At 43.3% G+C, this 18,742-nt stretch overlaps 1 protein-coding gene across 1 annotated transcript in view; it reads right to left on the reverse strand.

The window, feature by feature from the left end:
* Positions 1 to 18,742, reverse strand: part of LOC126272230 (neuronal acetylcholine receptor subunit alpha-4-like) — a 172,188-nt gene that overhangs the window by 142,872 nt on the left and 10,574 nt on the right. Inside the window, exon 2 of the mRNA XM_049974931.1 lies at positions 5,078 to 5,232. Within this exon, the coding sequence (XP_049830888.1) occupies positions 5,078 to 5,232 (155 nt within the window). The remainder of the gene's footprint in view (positions 1 to 5,077; positions 5,233 to 18,742) is intronic.

Raw genomic sequence — 18,742 nt, forward strand, 5'->3', positions numbered from 1 at the left:
ATTGTGGGTGGGGCTGGGAATAATCTTGATAAGGACGGAGAGTGTGATGTAGTTGTGACTTGGAAAAGATAACTACTCAAACTGGTGGCACAAATGTGTACTTCGTGCAACTGTTTCAGCGTCATGATCGGCTCATCTTAACGTTGCTATTAGGCGTGTTAACATGGGGCTTGAAAAGGCACTGATAGCGGAGGACACGGCTCACATTTCAGTGGTGGCAGTTGGGTCTATCAATAGATAGGGTTTCACTAGGCATGGCCTGCATCTCAATAGGTTTGGCAAGGGAAGGCTGGCAAAGCTTATGGGCGACAGTGTAGTGGGAGGTAGTGTGATCACTCATAGAAAAATTCCTGTAGTAGTTGGTGTTAAACGTGCACCTTTTTAAGATTGAAGTCAGCTGATAGGTATACCTGCGTAAAGGAAGTCCTTCTGCCAAGGGAATCACCTTGAGAGGAGGTTAAGTATCCAGGTAGAAAAGGAAGTAGCATATTTAATCAAAATATAAGAGATATTAGCGATGAAGTTAGTGACTGCTAATAGAACTTGACTCTAATATTTTTGGTATATCAGAGCACCATTTAAATAATGTGACAATTCAGAGGCTTCCTTTATCAGGATACAGATTGGCTGGCTGTTTTTCAAGGAGTTCTTTGCGGAGTGAAGGAGTGGTCATGTATGTGAAAAATAGCTTTCCTTTTAAGCCCATAGATGTATCAAAGCATTGCACAGGTATTTGAATGTTGCCCATGGGCAGGTGAATTCAGTGAAACCAAACTTCTAATCGTCGTTGCATATAGGTCCTCTAAGTCTGACTTCGAAGCATTTCTGCTCAAACTAGAGAGGGTTCATGGTTCACTTTATAGGAAGCATAAATAATTAGTTGTATGTGGTGACCTCAATATTAATTTTGTATGTTATTGTGCAAGAAAAAGGATGTTGGAATATCTAAATTCATATGATCTGACTCAGACTGTATTTTTCCCAATCAGGGTGCAGGGTAACAGTAGCACAAATACAGACAATACTTTTATTCGTTGTCCATTCTGTTAGTAAACGGGTGAATTGGCCTTTGAGATCACGATGAACAAATTTTGACACTAAAAGGTTTATTTACTCAATACTATTTCTCCGTCCTGTGTCTAATTCACTATATAATCACACAGATTGTCATCAGAAGTACGATCGTGTTCTGCACTGGAGATAGCATTCCGATCAACCACAGCAACGATGATGTCACGGCACCTATCAAATGGGGTAGAATTTGCTGTTAGTCTCCGATCCATAATCGCTGTGCACACGGTCACAGACGGTGCAGTATGACACAGAGAAGACACCTAACAGACGCCCTGCGGTGGACGGTCGTAGGAAGAATGGAAGCTGTTCCACGGATGTTGCGACAGTTTATACAGACCGAACTGGATCCTGAAGACCAGGGAAGGGCCAACCATGTGTGATATGAGGAAGAGACGACCGTTATATGGCTGTAAGAGCACGAGGGTACTGCCCCAGTACTGCACCACACCTGGCATCTGACCTCGCAGCATCCACTGGACGAGTTGTATCGAGGCAAACGCTGTACAGAAGACTTCGGAAGAGTGGACTTTATTGTCAGAGACCTGCTTTATGTGTATTTTTGGCGCGTCTTCCCAGAAGTGGACGTCTATAGTGGAGTTGTCAACATGCCACCTGGACGGTCGAACAGTGGACCAAATCCTTTTCACAGATGAGTCCCGATTTAGTCTGGAGAGTGATTCTCGACGGATTCGCATCTGGAGGGAATATGGAACATGGTTTCGGGACCCAAATATTATGGGAAAGAGTCCGGTATCAAGAAGTGGGCAGGAATTATGTTGACCACTCTTCATAAAACTATATGGGTGAATCGGCTTGGTTTAACTGCTGTCAGGTATCCTGACGAGACCTAGGGAACTCATGTGCTGTTGTTGCGAGTTGTTGTGGGCCCAGATCTCATACTGATGGACGATAATTCTCGACTTCATAGAGCACAGATGGTTGATGTTTTCTTGGAAACAGAAGACATTGCAAGCATAACGTGGCCCGCTTGCTCTCCCAATTTGAATCCCATAGCGTACGTCTGGGATGCACTAGGGAGACGGGTTGAATCACGTCAGCATCCACCAACCACTCTCCAAGACCTGCGTGCACCTCTTCAGGAAGAATGGGCGTTATTGCCTCAGCGTGAGATTGAAGACATCATTCACAGCATGTCCCCTCGTTGTAAGATCTGTATTGCTGCCAGAGGTGGTCACACCCCATACTGAGCACATTAACCAGGTGTTGGAATGTCTGTGCAAATCCGCTGAGTAGAAAAAAACGAAGTACACTTTTGTCTACAGTTATGCAAGTTGCAGTTTATTACATTCTGTATTCATTTCATTGTTTCTGCTTTCCTACCACTTTTTTACACTATTTTGTAGCAAAATAACCTAACTTAGCAAAATTTCCTTGTATTATTTACATTTTGGACATCAGTGTATAATTACAAACTATGTAGAAAAACTACTCCAACGGCCAAAGAGGTTTTTTTTTTAATCTCGTTAAGGAACAAGAGGGACAGGATGAATATAGTACCGATAGCATAGATGACAAATATAATGCTTTAACATATTTTTAATGCTCTTTGAAAATTTCTTTCCATTAGAACGTTCTAAACAGGATAGTGGCAGTAAAAGACAGCCCAGGTGGCTGACTGGTGAGGTAAGACTATAATGTAGAGGGAAATGAGAACTATATTAAACTTTTAGTAGTCAGATCGAGCTACAGCAGCCCATTACAAAAAAGTACCACAAGGTGCTTAAATATGTTATTAGGAAGGGAAAGAGTATGTGGTACGCAAACAGAATAGCTAATTGGCAAGATAAAATTAAAACTATATGGTCAGTCGTGAGGGAAGTGTCTGGTCAGCAGCACAAGGTCGACGATATAAAGTCAGTTCATAGTAAAAATATTTCTGTTACTGATAAGTCAGATATATGAACAGTATTTAACAGTCATTTTCTAAACATAGCTAGTGAAGTTAATAAGAATCTAGTTTCTACAGGGAATGAAAAAACTCTCTTGTAAAATGCCTTTCCGAGACTGATAACTGAAATACTCTTCTGTGATACAGAAAAGGGGGTGGCTGAGTCAAGACTCAGGACTCTCACGGGTATGATGTAATGCCTAGCAGAATATTAAAGTACTGTGCTACACATGTTAGCCCTTTACTTAGACATATTGGTAATTTTTTCTTTAGGAATGGTCAGTTTCCTAAACCATTAAGTACTCACTGGTAAAGCCGCATTATAGAAAGGGAGAAAGGGAGAAAGGGATTATATAGACAAATGTAGACATATCTCTATGCCATCAGTGTTTGCTAAAGTTATTGAAAGGACAATATCTGTAAGAATAATTGATCATTTAATGCTACATAATTTGCTGTCAAATGCACAGTTTAGTTTTAGAAGTCGTTTAACTACTGAAAACGCTGTATTCTCTTTTCTCTGTGAGGTACTGGATGGGTTAAACAAAAGATTTTTTGCTTTAATTAAGGCGTTTGGTTGTGTTGATCACAAAATATTGCACCAGAAGTTGGACCAGTATGAAATAAATTGAGTAGCTCGCAGTTGGTTCAGCTCTTACTTTAACAACAGACAGCAAAAGGTCATTATTCACAGTGTTGAGAAGGGCTATGATGCGGGGTCAAATCAGGGCACAGTCCAATTTAGGGGGGGGGGGGGGGTGCACCAGGGGTCACTGCTTATTTATGTAAGTGATATATCCTCTACTATTACAAGTGATTGTAAAATATTTCTGTTTGCTAACGGCGCTAGCTTCATAGTAAAGGGTTTTGTGTGCAATGTTAGCACTGTTTCAAATAGTGTTGTTCAAAACATGAGTTGATGGCTTGTAGAAAATAAAGTAGCACTAAATCATAGTACGACTAAGTTTTTACAGTTTCTAAGACACAATTCAACAAAACCTTACGTCTTAATTACGCAGGATGAGCATATGATTCGTGAACAGTTCAAATTTCAATATTCAGATGGATAGTAAACTGTCGTGAAAAGCCCATGTCCAGGATCTTGCCCAAAAACTTAATGTTGCCATTTTTTCTATTGGCACAGCATCTGAAGTAAGTGATAGTTCGACACGAAAAGTAGTCTACTTTGCTTACTTTCATTCATTTATGACGTGTGGTATTATATTTTGGATAACTCTTTCCATTCTCAAAGGGTATTTTTGGCTCAGAAACGGGCGGTTTGTGCAATAAGTGGTGTAAGTTCCCGAACCTCTGGTCACCCCTGTTCACAAGTCTGGGTATTCTGACATTGGCCTTTCTTGTTAACAGTGTCAGCTCATTCCCAAGAATTAGCAGCTTTCACTCAGTTAATACTAGGTAGAAATCCAATCTGCATTTGGATCGCACTTCCTTGACTCTTGTGCAGAAAGGTGTGCAGTATACTGCTGAACCCATTTTCAATAAGTTGCCACAAGAATTTAAAAATCTTAGCAGTAATCCACGCGCTTTCAAATCGAAACTGAAGAGATCCCTCATGGGCCACCCCTTCTGTCCTGTCTAGGAGTTCCTTGAAAAATTAAGCTCATTCCTGTGTTACATTTTGACTGCATTTAAGAAAACTTATAGATTGACGTCTTTTTAGGAATAATAAACATTTTGTTTTACATGTTATTACTTATCTATTGTAATTTCACGTACTGACACCATCCATGACCATGGAGATTTCCTCCTCAATTTGGCCCTATGGCACTGGACGTGCAAAATAGAAAATAAAAAAATCCTGTGTAAGGAGATGGATTTTCTCTGGGACAGGGTTACACCTCATTCTGCACCAGAAGACACAGTCACATGTCCTGTTTCGTTGAACTGTCAGATTTTGCCTCGACGCCGTGTTCTCCTTACATGACTTCCTCGTCTTTTCTTTGGTTGAAGAAACCATTTCGCAGGAGGCATTTCCAGAACGATGACAAACTGACTTTTGAGGTGGGAGGTGTCCTGAACGGGCAGCCTGGATACTTCACAACCGAGGTCTCTGACAAGACAAGAGGTACAGACCGGTACGTGCTTGATGAGGACCGCGTGCTCGACGGCCAGGGCGGTGCCGCCCTGGGTGGGCGGCATCTCCTCGACGACATAGTGGCTCAGCAGCTGGTCCTTGAGCCTCGCCACCGTCGACTGCGGCCCGGGGGTGCGCGGGCAGGGCTCCTCCCCTGTCGGCAAACAGGCACACACACTCACACATACGTGAGCCCCGCACTGTAGACCGGCAGCCAACCTTCAAACTGTCGGACTCAGCAATCACTTTAACAATATTATGAAAAGGAAATGACTTTGAAAATGAGTTAGAAAACTATATAGAGAGTGCTAAATAGGTATGGCAGATTTTAATGTACAGGTAGGCAAAGACAGAAAGGGATTTGAGCAAGTTTTGGGATGTTTTGGATATGGAGGCAAAAATGAAGATGGGGAAAGACTCCTGGAATTGTGCCAGAGGAATGGAATGAAAATAGCAAACAACTGGTTTATGAAGAGAGAAAATGTTATCACTAGATACAGTTGGAATAGACGAACCAAGAGTGTAACTGATTATATTCTAGTAGATAGGGAATGGGGAGAGAAAGTAACAAATGTGAAGGTAATTCCAAGTGCGAGTGCAGATGGAAACCATAGATTACTGGTGGGACAATGGAAAATGAATCAGTGTGTGAAAAATAGAAAACAGAAGAAAGTGATGACGATTCGGGATTGGAAACTGAAGGAGAGTGAAAGTGCTGAGAAGTACAGAGAATTAATCACACAAAAATTTTCAAAAGAAGTTTTCTGCGATGCAGAAAAAGAATGGAGTTTATTCAAAGACTTTAGTCGAAGCAACACAAAAATTATGTGGTAGAACATCTGGAAAGGAGAAAGTAAGACAGTGAAGTTGGTGGGATGATACCACAATCCAAGCAGTTAGAAGAAGAAATGGAGCATGGAGAAAGTGGCGGATAAATAAAAATGACGAAGACCATAAAAGATATATAGAAGAAAAGAATAACTGCAAAGAAATAGTGGAAACAGCAAAGAAAAAGGCATGGGAAGAGTTTACAAAGAAACTTGAAGAAGATGTGAAGAACAACAAGAAAAATATTCTATAAAATGATGAAAAATAAAAGGAAGGCTTCTGAAGTACCAGTAAAGATGGAAACAGAGGACGGTACCGTGATTGAAGATCCATGGAATATAAAAGATCTCTGGAAAGAACATTTAAGAAACTGTTAAACGCTGAGGAGCAGGTACACGAGGAAAAAAACAAATAATGAAGAAATTGAGAGAAGTTGGGAAGCAGAATTAGGACAAATTACACTGGAAGAAATGGAAATAGATGTGAAGAAGATGAATGGGGGGAAAGCCCCAGGACCTGATGAAGTATCAGTGGACATGATAAGGGCGGCAGGTCCAGTGGGAATGCAGTGGCTGTATAGAGTACTATCAAGTGTGTGGATAAATAGTACAATACCTGACGATTGGAGAAGAGGAGACATTGTTCCTATCTTCAAAAAGGCAATAAAAGACTTCGTAAAAACTACAGTGGAATAACCCTTACATGTCATACAGCCAAGATTTGTGAAAGAATTTTACTAAATAGAATAAGTGAAAGAATAGGAAAGGAGCTGAGTTAAGAACAGCATGGGTTTAGGAAAGGAAGAAGCACCATCCACCTGATGTTTTCTATCCGTCACCTGATGGAAAAAAGTTGGGAGTATAACACAAGGGTGATAATGGTTTTTATAGACATAGAAAAGGCATATGACTCAGTTAACAGGGAAAGAATCTGGGAAGAAATGAAGAAGATGGATATAGAAGATGGTTGCATTGATGTAATAAAGACAATGTACAGAGGACAAAATTGTAGAACTAAAAAACCATTGGGGAACTCTGAATACTTCGAAATAAGACAAGAACTTAAGCAAGGAAGTATTCTATCTCCTGCGCTTTTTAATGTTGTGATGGAGGGAGTGAATAGGGCAGTTAAAGATATAGCAAAAGAAAAAGACAAAAATATGATTTTTGTCGATGATATGGTAATATGGCCCCCTCATGAACCATGGACCTTGCCGTTGGTAGGGAGGCTTGCGTGCCTCAGCGATACAGATAGCCGTACCGTAGGTGCAACCACAACGGAGGGGTATCTGTTGAGAGGCCAGACAAACGTGTGGTTCCTGAAAAGGGGCAGCAGCCTTTTCAGTAGTTGCAGGGGCAACAGTCTGTATGATTGACTGATCTTGCCTTGTAACATTAACCAAAACGGCCATGCTATGCTGGTACTACGAACGGTTGAAAGCAAGGGGAAACTACAGCCGTAATTTTTCCCGAGCGCATGCAGCTCTACTGTATGGTTAATGATGATGGCGTCCTCTTGGGTAAAGTATTTCGGAGGTAAAATAGTCCCCCATTCGGATCTCCGGGCGGGGACTACTCAAGAGGACGTCGTTATCAGGAGAAAGGAAACTGGCGTTCTACGGATCGGAGCGTGGAATGTCAGATCCCTTAATCGGGCAGGTAGATTAGAAAATTTAAAAAGGGAAATGGATAGGTTAAAGTTAGATATAGTGGGAATTAGTGAAGTTCAGTGGTACGAGGAACAAGACTTTTGGTCAGGCCATACAAGGTTATAAATACAAAGTCAAATAGGGGTAATGCAGGAGTAGGTTTAATAATGAATAGGAAAATAGGAATGCGGGTAAGCTACTACAGACAGCATAGTGAACGCATTATCGTGGCCAAGATTGACACGAAGCCCACGCTTACTACAGTAGTACAAGTTTATTGGCCAACTAGCTCTGCAGATGACGAAGAAATTGAAGAAATATATGATGAAATAAAAGAAATTATTCAGATAGTGAAGGGAGACGAAAATTTAATACTGATGGGTGACTGGAATTCGGTAGCAGGAAAATGGAGAGAAGGAAACGTAGTAGGTGAATATGGATTGGGGCTAAGAAATGAATTAGGAAGCCGCCTAGTAAAATTTTGCACAGAGCACAACTTATTCATAGCGAACACTTGGTTCAAGAATCATAAAAGAAGGTTGTATACATGGAAGAAGCCGGGAGGTACTGACAGGTTTCAGATAGATTATATTATGGTAAGACAGAGATTTAGGAACCAGGTTTTAAATTGTAAGACATTTCCAGGGGCAGATGTGGACTCTGACCACAATCTATTGGTTATGAACTGTAGATTAAAACTGAAGAAACTGCAAAAAGGTGGGAATTTAAGGAGATGGGACCTGGATAAACTGAAAGAACCAGAGGTTGTACAGAGTTTTAGGGAGAACATAAGGGAACAATTGAAAGGAATGGGGGAAAGAAATACAGTGGAAGAAGAATGGGTAGCTTTGAGGGATGTAGTAGTGAAAACAGCAGAGGATCAAGTAGGTAGAAAGACGAGGGCTAGTAGAAATCCTTGGGTAACAGAAGAAATATCGAATTTAATTGATGAAAGGAGAAAATATAAAAATGCAGTAAATGAAGCAGGGAAAAAGGAATATAAACGTCTCAAAAATGAGATCGACAGGAAGTGCAAAATGGCTAAGCAGGGATGGTTAGAGGACAAATGTAATGATGTAGAGGCTTATCTCACTAGGGGTAAGATAGATACTGCCTACAGGAGACCTTTGGAGACAAGAGAACCACTTGTATGAATATCAAGAGCTCACATGGAAACCCAGTTCTAAGCAAAGAAGGGAAAGCAGAAAGGTGGAAGGAGTATATAGAGGGTCTATACAAAGGCGACGTATTTGAGGACAATATTATGGAAATGGAAGATGATGTAGATGAAGATGAAATGGGAGATACGATACTACGTGAAGAATTTGACAGAGCATTGAAAGACCTGAGTCGAAACAAGGCCCCGGGAGTAGACAACATTCCGTCAGAACTACTGATGGCCTTGGGAGAGGCAGTCCTGACAATACTCTACCATCTGGTGAGCAAGATGTATGAGACAGGCGAAATACCCTCAGACTTCAGGAAGAATATAATAATTCCAATCCCAAAGAAAGCAGGTGTTGACAGATGTGAAAATTACCGAACTATCACTTTAATAAGTCACGGCTGCAAAATACTAAGCCGAATTCTTTACAGACGAATGGAAAAACTAGTAGAAGCCCACCTCGGGGAAGATCAGTTTGGATTCCGTAGCAATATTGGAACACGCGAGGCAATACTGACCCTACGACTTATCTTGGAAGCTAGACTAAGGAAAGGCAAACCTACGTTTCTAGCATTTGTAGACATAGAGAAAGCTTTTGACAATGTTGACTGGAATACTCTCTTTCAGATTCTGAAGGTGGCAGGGGTAAAATACAGGAAACGAAAGGCTATTTACAATTTATACAGAAACCAAATGGCAGTTATAAGAGTTGAAGGGCATGAAAGGCAAGCAGTGGTTGGGAAGGGAGTGAGACGGGTTGTAGCCTCTCCTCGATGTTATTCAATATGTATATTCAGCAAGCAGTGAAGGAAACAAAAGAAAAATTCGGAGTAGGTATTAAAATCCATGGAGAAAAATAAAAACTTTGAGGTTCGTCGATTACATTGTAATTCTGTCAGTGACAGCAAAGGACTTGGAAGAGCAGTTGAACGGAATGGATAGCGTCTTGAAAGCAGGATATGAGATGAACATCAACAAAAGAAAAACGAGGATAATGGAATGTAATCGAATTAAGTCGGGAGATGCTGAGGGTATTAAATTAGGAAATGAGACTCTTAAAGTAGTAAAGGAATTTTGCTATTTGGGGAGCAAAATAACTGATGATGGTCGAAGTAGAGAGGATATAAAATGTAGACTGGCAATGGCAAGGAAAGCGTTTCTAAAGAAGAGTAATTTGTTAACATCGAGTATAGATTTAAGTGTCAGGAAGGCATTTCTGAAAGTATTTGTATGGAGTGTAGCCATGTATGGAAGTGAAACGTGGACGATAAATAGTTTGGACAAGAAGAGAATAGAAGCTTTCGAAATGTGGTGCTATAGAAGAATGCTGAAGATTAGATGGGTAGATCACATAACTAATGAGAAGGTATTGAATAGGATTGGGGAGAAGAGAAGTTTGTGGCACAACTTGACAAGCAGAAGGGATCGGCTGGTAGGACATGTTCTGAGGCATCAAGGGATCATAAATTTAGCATTAGAGGGCAGCGTGGAGGGTAAAAATCGTAGACGGAGATCAAGAGATGAATACACCCAGCAGATGCAGAAGAATGTTGGTTGCAGTAGGTACTGGGAGATGAAGATGCTTGCACAGGATAGAGTAGCATGGAGAGGTGCATCAAACCAGTCTCAGGACTGAAGACCACAACAACAACAACAACAACATGGTAATATTGGGTGATAAAGAGGTAGATCTACAGTTACAACTCGATGCGTGGAAGGAAATAATGAAAAGGTATGGATTAAAAATAAATAAAGATAAGAGTGAAGTAATGGTATTTGGAAGAGAGAAAGGGATCAATGGAAGTATTACCTTGAATGGAGAACCCCTCAAAGTGGTAGAAAGTTTCACTTATTTATGGAGTGAAATATCTACAGATGGAAGAATAACTAATGAAATTAATATGAGATTACAGAAGGGAGGCCATTTCTACCAAACAATAAAACACCTGATTTGGAATAAAGAAGTTTCGAAAAAGCAAAATTCCTTATGTATAAGAATTATTACTTCCCTATTGTCACCTATGGTGGAGAAACATGGACAATGACAGAAAGGGACTGGAGCAGACTGCAAGCAGGGGAAATGAAATTTCTCAGAACAGTTAAGGGAAAAACAATAATGGACAGAGTAAGGAATGTAAAGATTAGAAAGGACCTTAAACAAGAAAGTATGAGAGAAGAAATTGAAAAAAAAAGAGATTAAGATGGTATGGGCAAGTTAAGAGGATGCATGGGTAGAGACTCCCCAAAATGATGGAAGAACTAAATATGGATGGGAGAAGACCTACAGGGCACCCAAGAACACGGTGGAAAATGGGAGTGAGAATATCTGTGGAAAGGAGAGGTGTGACCTGGCAGCAAGTGGAGGAAGAAAAGTGGTCGGGGGACCGAGCCAAATGGAGAGGACTCGTCAGCACCCAGACACGGCAGTAGCTGGAGTGGGATCTGGATATAGATAGATGAAAAGGAAAGCTGCTACTCCCCATAAAGCAGAGATGCTGAATCGCACATAGGCTCAGCAAAAAGACTGTTCCAAATAAAGCTTTTGGCCCATAAAGCCTTTGCCAAAAATGGACCGCACACAGACACACACACATACACACACACACACACACACACACACACACACACACACACACACACACACACAGCGAAGAAACTCAACTAACGCACACATGACTCCAGTCTAAGGCGACTGTAGCCACACTGTGAGCAGCAGCACCAGTGCATGATGGGAGTGGTGACTGAGTGGTGGTAAGGAGGAGGCTGGAGTGTGGAGGGGGAGGTATAGTAGCGTAGGTTCAATGGCTCTAAGCACTATGGGACTTCACATCTGAGGTCATCAGTCCCCTAACTAACCTAAGGACCTCACACACATCCATTCCTGAGGCAGGATTTGAACCTGTAACCTTAGCAGTAGCGTGGTTCGAGGACTGAAGCGCCTACGACCGCTCGGCCACAGCGGCCGGCAGTAGCGTAGGGGTGGCAGACAGTGCAATGCTGTTAGGGACCACACAGCGACGAGGTGGAGAGGGTAGGGCAGCTGTGTGCAGTCGGGAGTTTAGACGCTGGGCAAGGGAGAGGTGGGGAAAGGAGGTAGTGATAAAGGAGAGAAGTGAAAAGACTGGGTGAGATAGTGGAATCAGGGCTGTATAGTGCTAAAATGGGAACAGGGAAGGAGCTGGATGGGTGAGGACAATGACTAATGAAGCTTGAGGCCAGGAGGATTTTGGGAAAAAAGGATATACACTATGTGATCAAAAGTATCCCAACACCCCAAAAACATACGTTTTTCATACCTACCCCCAGGTACTCCATATCAGCGACCTCAGTAGTCATCAGACTTTGTGAGAGAGCAGAATGTGGTGCTCCACAGAACTCATGGACTTTTAACTTGGTCAGGTGATTGTGTGTCACTTGTGTCATACGTCGGTACGCGGGATTTCCACACTCCTAAACATCCCTAGGTCCACTGCTTCCAATTTGATAGTGAAGTGGGAACGTGAAGGGACACGCTGTAAGATGTTGTGGTCTCCTGACCCTCATTGCTCACATGTTCCGCCCTCACAATCATGTTCCGCACATCAAGACGCTTCATTCGAACCCAAACTCGGTAAGATAAAGTCAATGTTCAATGTTGTATGAATTCATGTAAACGATATGCAATTAACAAGTGAGCGCATTGTGGTTGAAATACTCGAGGCTGGCGTAAACACATACATTCCAGACACGACGGTCACAGAGGCTTTTAGTTCGGGAGAGAGGCCGCAGAGCAGGACGCCAGGCCCTTCAGAGGACGACCCAGCCCATTTCGGCCGGTGACCGCCATAGCACACAGTGTGGACCCGAGAGGAAAGGGGCAAACAACCCCGTGTTCGGCTTAAAAGCTAATTCCGCTACATTGTGTGGGAGTGGCCAGCCTATGCATTCTTTACACATAGCACGCAGTTTCAGAGATTTTCACAGGGAGACAGCAAATGCCAAACGCCAATGCTACAGGTTTCCGGATTGGTCGCATTAAACGAAACGTCATTCTCCCGTTTTAGAAGAGCAATGCTGATTGGCAGACGACATTTCTCACGCCTTGAGCTGAAGGAATAACGGAAGAGACCGAAAGATATACCCCTTCGCGTCTAGTGTGGAGAGGCGCCGTCCCGTTGTCGCTCTTGGAGCGAGAACACATAACGAGAGCGTGCGCGCTCGTACGTGTACTCGAAAGAGCGAGGAACAAGTCTCCCCTCAGTACTTCACTGGGAGAGCATCTCTGCCGAGAGTGAATCAAAGAGCGACTCTATACTGAGTCCATGCGATTAAGCGTTGTTCACTGTGTTGGCCGACACACTTATTGTGCGGTGTGAACGGACAGAGTTATAGTTAAACGCCTGCGAGCGAATTTTGAGTGGGATTGCGGTAGACTGGTTATCTGATCGGTGTACCACGCCAATAGTTAGACTAGGGGCGAATAGGAATCCTTGACTTCATCAAGGCATAGGGAGAGTTTGATTAGCGAAGGTCAATCCAGATAGAACGAGAGTTATCTTATTTGTCAGCAGCAAGCGGCGCAGACAGCAATCATCGCAGATTACGGTATTGTGCGCTACAGCTATTGCGAGCCCCATATTTCCTCCACAACAGTACACTTCACTGCATTTCACACGCGACAGCCTCGACCGTACCTAGCAACATTCTAAAGTATAATTATTCAAGTCGAGTAGGCGCGCCTCTCAGCCATTCTGCCAAAGCAACAAGCATCTTAAACTTTGTATAGAAATTTCATTAGCGAATCCTATCCTTGAAAGGTAACTTCACATTCCGAAAAGAACCAGGATATAACTTGTTGAATTCATAACTTAAAGTGTAATTGTGATTTCTCAGAATTTTTGCAAAATAAATAATAACTTTCGTTAGTTTCATGTTTTTCTTACACTAACTAGCACTACCCCAGTACCCAAGTATCCCACTAGTTACGTAAGATGGCTCTGAGCACTATGGGACTTAACATCTATGGTCATCAGTCCCCTAGAACTTAGAACTTCTTAAACCTAACTAAACTAAGGACATCACACAACACCCAGTCATCACGAGGCAGAGAAAATCCCTGACACCGCCGGGAATCGAACCCGGGAACCCGGGCGCGGGAGCGAGAACGCTACCGCACGACCACGAGCTGCGGACAGTTACGTAAGAAATTTTGTGCATTTTTGTGTCATTTCCTTACAACGGACGACTCTAGACGATATTTATTGCTGAAAGATTTTCAGGCATTTCTCTTTAGAACGTTAGGAGCGTCTGTAACGGTACACAATGTGGCGGGGTGTGGGTATGACAAATGCCCAGTGAATGTCATCTGCCAGCGTGTGTAGCGCCAATAGTAAAATTCGGAGACGGTTTGGTGTTTTGGTGTGATCGTGGTTTTCATGGAGGGGGCTTGCACCCCTTGTCTTGCGTGGCACTATCACAGCACACGCCGTCATTGATGTTTTAAGCGCCTTCTTGCTTCCCACTGTTGAATAGTAATTCGGGGATGGCGACTGCATCTTGCAACACGATCGAGCACCTGGTCATTATGCACGGCCTGTGGCGGGGTGGTTACACGGCAATAACATCTCAGTAATGGACTGGCCTCCACAGAGTCCTGACCTGAATCCTACATAACACCTCTGGGTTGTTTTGGAACGCCGAGTCTGTTCAAAAATGGCTCTGAGCACTATGGGACTTAACATCTGAGGTCATTAGTCCCCTAGAACTTAGAACTACTTAAACCTAACTAACCTAAGGACATCACACACATCCATACCCGAGGCAGGATTCGAACCTACGACTGTAGCAGCACCGCGGTTCCGGACTGAAGCGCCTAGAACCGGCCGGCGCCGACTCTGTGCCAGGCCTCACCGACCAACATCGATACCTCTCCTCAGTGCAGCACTCCGTGAAGAATGGGCTGCCATTCCCCAAGAAACCTTCCAGCACCTGATTGAACGTATGCCTGCGAGAATGGAAGCTGACATCAAGACTGATGGTGGGCCAGCACCATACTGAAATCCAGATTTACCGTTGGATGGCACCAAGAACATGTAAGTCATTTTCTGCCAGGTGTCGGGATACTTTTCATCACATAGTGTACTGCGGAGAAAGTTCCAACCTGCGCAATTCAGAACAGCTGGTGCTGGTGGGAAGGATCCATATGGCACAGGCTGTGAAGCAGTCACTGAAATGAAGGATGTCATGTTGGGCAGTGTGCTCAGCAACCGGATGGCCAACATGTTTCTTGGCCACAGTTTGTCAATGGCTTTTCAAGCAGACAGACGGCTAGTTGTTTGTCATTCCATAGAATGCAGCACAGTGGTTGCGGCTTAGCTTGTAGATCAAATGACTGGTTTCACAGGTAGCCCTGCCTTTGATGAGATACGTGATCGGATTGGAGTAGGTGATGGTGGGAGGATGTATGGTACAGGTCTCCGTGCCACCCAGGACCGGAGCAACTGAATTACATTTCCACCAATGTTTCGACAACCTCTCGTCGTGCCCTGAAATGAGAAATGTCCTGCCCACTATTCTTCCCACAACTGTCACAGTGGTATTCCACCGTCCACGGAACCTACACAATATACTCGTCCATCCCTATACAATCCATCCTCCCGACCACTTACCTCATAGCTCATACACCTGTAATACACATAGAGGCAAGACCCATCCCATACATCCTCCCACGTGCGCCGATAATGTCAACATGTGAGAATCCGCAGAGTCATCACCAGTGACGGAGCTTCCAACGATTAAGCAATTATCCGGTCTGTGTGGTTCACGTAATGCTAGTGGGCTAGTTAGACCTAAATCTGAACGTGGTAGTATTGATAGCGACAGTATCAGTGGGGCAAACACTCCGATGTCGGATAAAGGGGATGTAATTGCCATTGATTCAAAGGCCTGCTTAAAAGAAGTTTTGTCAAATTTGAGCTCTAATGAGGTGCCAGTGCAGTCTACACTGAAGCGTCAAAGAAACTGGTATAGACATGCGTATTCAAATATAGTCATAAGTAATATGAGACAACAAGTGTCTGGCGCAGTCGTTAGATCAGTTACTGCTGCTACGATTTCAGGTTATCAAGATTCAAGTGAGTATGATCGTGGCGTTATAGTCGGCGCACGAGCGATGGGACGCAACATCTCCGAGGTAGCGATGAAATGAGGAGTTTCCCACACGAGCATTTCACGAGTGTAGCGTGAATATGGGGAATCTGGTAAAACATCAAATCTCCGACATCGCTGCGGCCGGAAAAAATTTCTGCAAGAACTGGACGAATGATGACTGGAGACAATCGTTCGACGTGACAGAAGTGCAACCCTTCCGAAAACTGCTGCAGCTTTCAATGCTGGGACATCAACAAGTATTAGCGTGCGAACCATTCAAATAAACATCATCGATAAGGGTTTTCGGAGCCTAAGGCCCACTCGTGTACCCTTCGAGACTGCACGACACGGAGCTTTAGGCCTCGTCAGGGCTCGTCGACACCGACATTGGACAGTTGATGACTGAGAACATGCTGCCTGGTCGGACTAGTCTCATTTCAAATTGTATCAAGTGGATAGACGTGCACGGGTATGGAGACAACCTTCTGAATCCATGGACCCTGCATGTCAGCAGGGGACTATCGAAGCTGGTGGAGGCTCTGTAATAGTGTGCAGTGTATGCAGTTGGAGTGATATGGGAGCCCTGATACGTCTAGATGCGACTCTGACAAGTTACACGTACCTAAGCATCCTGTCTAATCACCTGCATCCATTCATGCCCATTATACATTCCGACGGATTCCAGCAGGACAATGCTACACCCTACACTTGCAGAATTGCAACAGAGTGGCTCCAGGAACACTCTTCTGAGTTTAAACACTTCTGATGGCCACCAAACTCCCCAGACATGAACATTATTGAGCATGCGATATTGCAGTGCCTGTGTTATTCTGATGACGAAGCTCTGCGGCGACCACAGCTGTTACGAAACACATCAGGTGAATTCGCAATTGCCAATGATGACTACCATCAGCTGTAGAATGGAATGACCACAGTGAAAATTTGTGCCGGACCTCACTCGAACCCGGATTTCCCGCATATTGCGAGTGGTCGCCTTACCTTTTGGGTAGCCGTGCACGACCCACAATTAGACCCAAACTTCCGTATGTCACCAACCATACGTCTACGATCTGTACTCGCACATCCATTATGTGTGTTCCCGTACATATTAGACGTTGTGCTTGGAAGTCACATTCCCGATATGTGTTTCGTAATGGCTGTGGTCGCCGCAGTGCTTCGTCGTCAGGATAACACAGGCAGTGCACTAACGTATTTATCCCTAAAGCAGTACTTCACACATTAGTCGAGTCCATGCCAGGTCGTGTTGCGGCACTTCTGTGTGTTCGCTGGGGACCCACACGATATTAGGTAGGAATACCAGTTTCTTTGGCTTTCCAATGTGGTATGGGACCAATGCAGTCCAGGATAATGGAATGTAGTCAAATTAAGTCAGGTGATGCCGTGGGAATTTGATTAGGAAATGAGACACTTAAAGTAGTAAAGGAGTTATGCTATTTTGGGAACAAAATAACTGATGATGGTCGAAGTAGAGAAGATATAAAATGTAGACTGGCAGTGGCAAGGAGAGCGTTTCTAAAGCGTTTAACATCGAGTATAGATTTAAGTGTCAGGAAGTCGTTTCTGAAAGTATTTGTATGGAGTGCGGCCATGTATGGAAGTGAAACATGGACGATAAATAGTTTGGACAAGAAGAGAATAGAAGCTTTCGAAATGTGGTGCTACAGAAGAATGCTGAAGATTAGATGGGTAAATCACATAACTAATGAGAAGGTATTGAATAGAATTGGGGAGAAGAGGAGTTTGTGGCACAACTTGACAAGAAAAAGGGACCGGTTGGTAGGACGTGTTCTGAGGCATCAATGGATCACAAGTTTAGCATTGGAGGGCAGCGTGGAGGGTAAAAATCGTAGAGGGAGACCAAGAGATGAATACACTAAGCAGACTCAGAAGGATGTAGGTTGCAGTAAGTACTGGGAGATGAAGAAGCTTGCACAGGATAGAGTAGCACGGAGAGCTGCATCAAACCAGTCTCAGGACTGAAGACAACAACAACATGGGGGCTTTTAGTACTACGCTAGGTTCAGTAATAACAGAGATAAGCTCTATAAAAACAGACTCAGGTTTTTTTTGGTAAACATACTTGGAATACAGTGATCAATAGATTATTATATTTGACTAAAGTTCAGTCTTGATCACACCATTTATGTCTCAATGACATATATCACCGGTTTCGGTTATTTTTACATAGCCATCATCAAACCCATGGTTTCCTTAGGATGGTAGGCGGAGCTCTCCTGAGTCGACTTCGTAGCAGCTGAGAAGAGCTCCACCTACCATCCTAAGGAAACCATGGGTCTGATGATGGTTATGTAAAAATAGGCGAAACCGGTTACCTATGTCATTGAGACATGAATGGTGTGATCAAGACTGCACTTTAGTCAAAATATAAGACTCAGGTTTAGTAGGAAGAAAAATTGAAACCATAGAAACAAAAATTGAGAATGTAGAAAAAAATTGAGGATGTAGAGACAAATGTATCAGAAAGAGTAGAATCTGAGATGAAAAAAATTAAATCGAAAAAAGAAGAGACGGTCAATTCAAAATTAGTAGTTGTAAGGACAGGTGTGGGCAATGTTTCTGAGGAGGGTGGCCTGGCTACTACCAAAGTCAGTAGGAGGAAAAGACTTTGGAGAAAAGTTGGAAAAGATATGGGGTGAGTTGTATGGCGATGTTAAGAATTGTGTGCTGAGGCAAAGGCGCTGGAGGAAGTAACCACTAAATCTGTTTTAGTCAGATACAGCAGTAGAATTTGAAAAGGAGTACTTGTCCGCGAAAGCCAAAGGTCGCGAGTTCGAGGCTCACTCCGGCACACAGTTTTAATCCGCCAGGAAGTTTCATATCAGTGCACACTATGCTGGAGATGAAAAATTCATT

The sequence above is a fragment of the Schistocerca gregaria genome, chromosome 5, assembly GCF_023897955.1.
Source record: "Schistocerca gregaria isolate iqSchGreg1 chromosome 5, iqSchGreg1.2, whole genome shotgun sequence".
NCBI classification, from domain to species: Eukaryota; Metazoa; Arthropoda; class Insecta; order Orthoptera; family Acrididae; genus Schistocerca; species Schistocerca gregaria.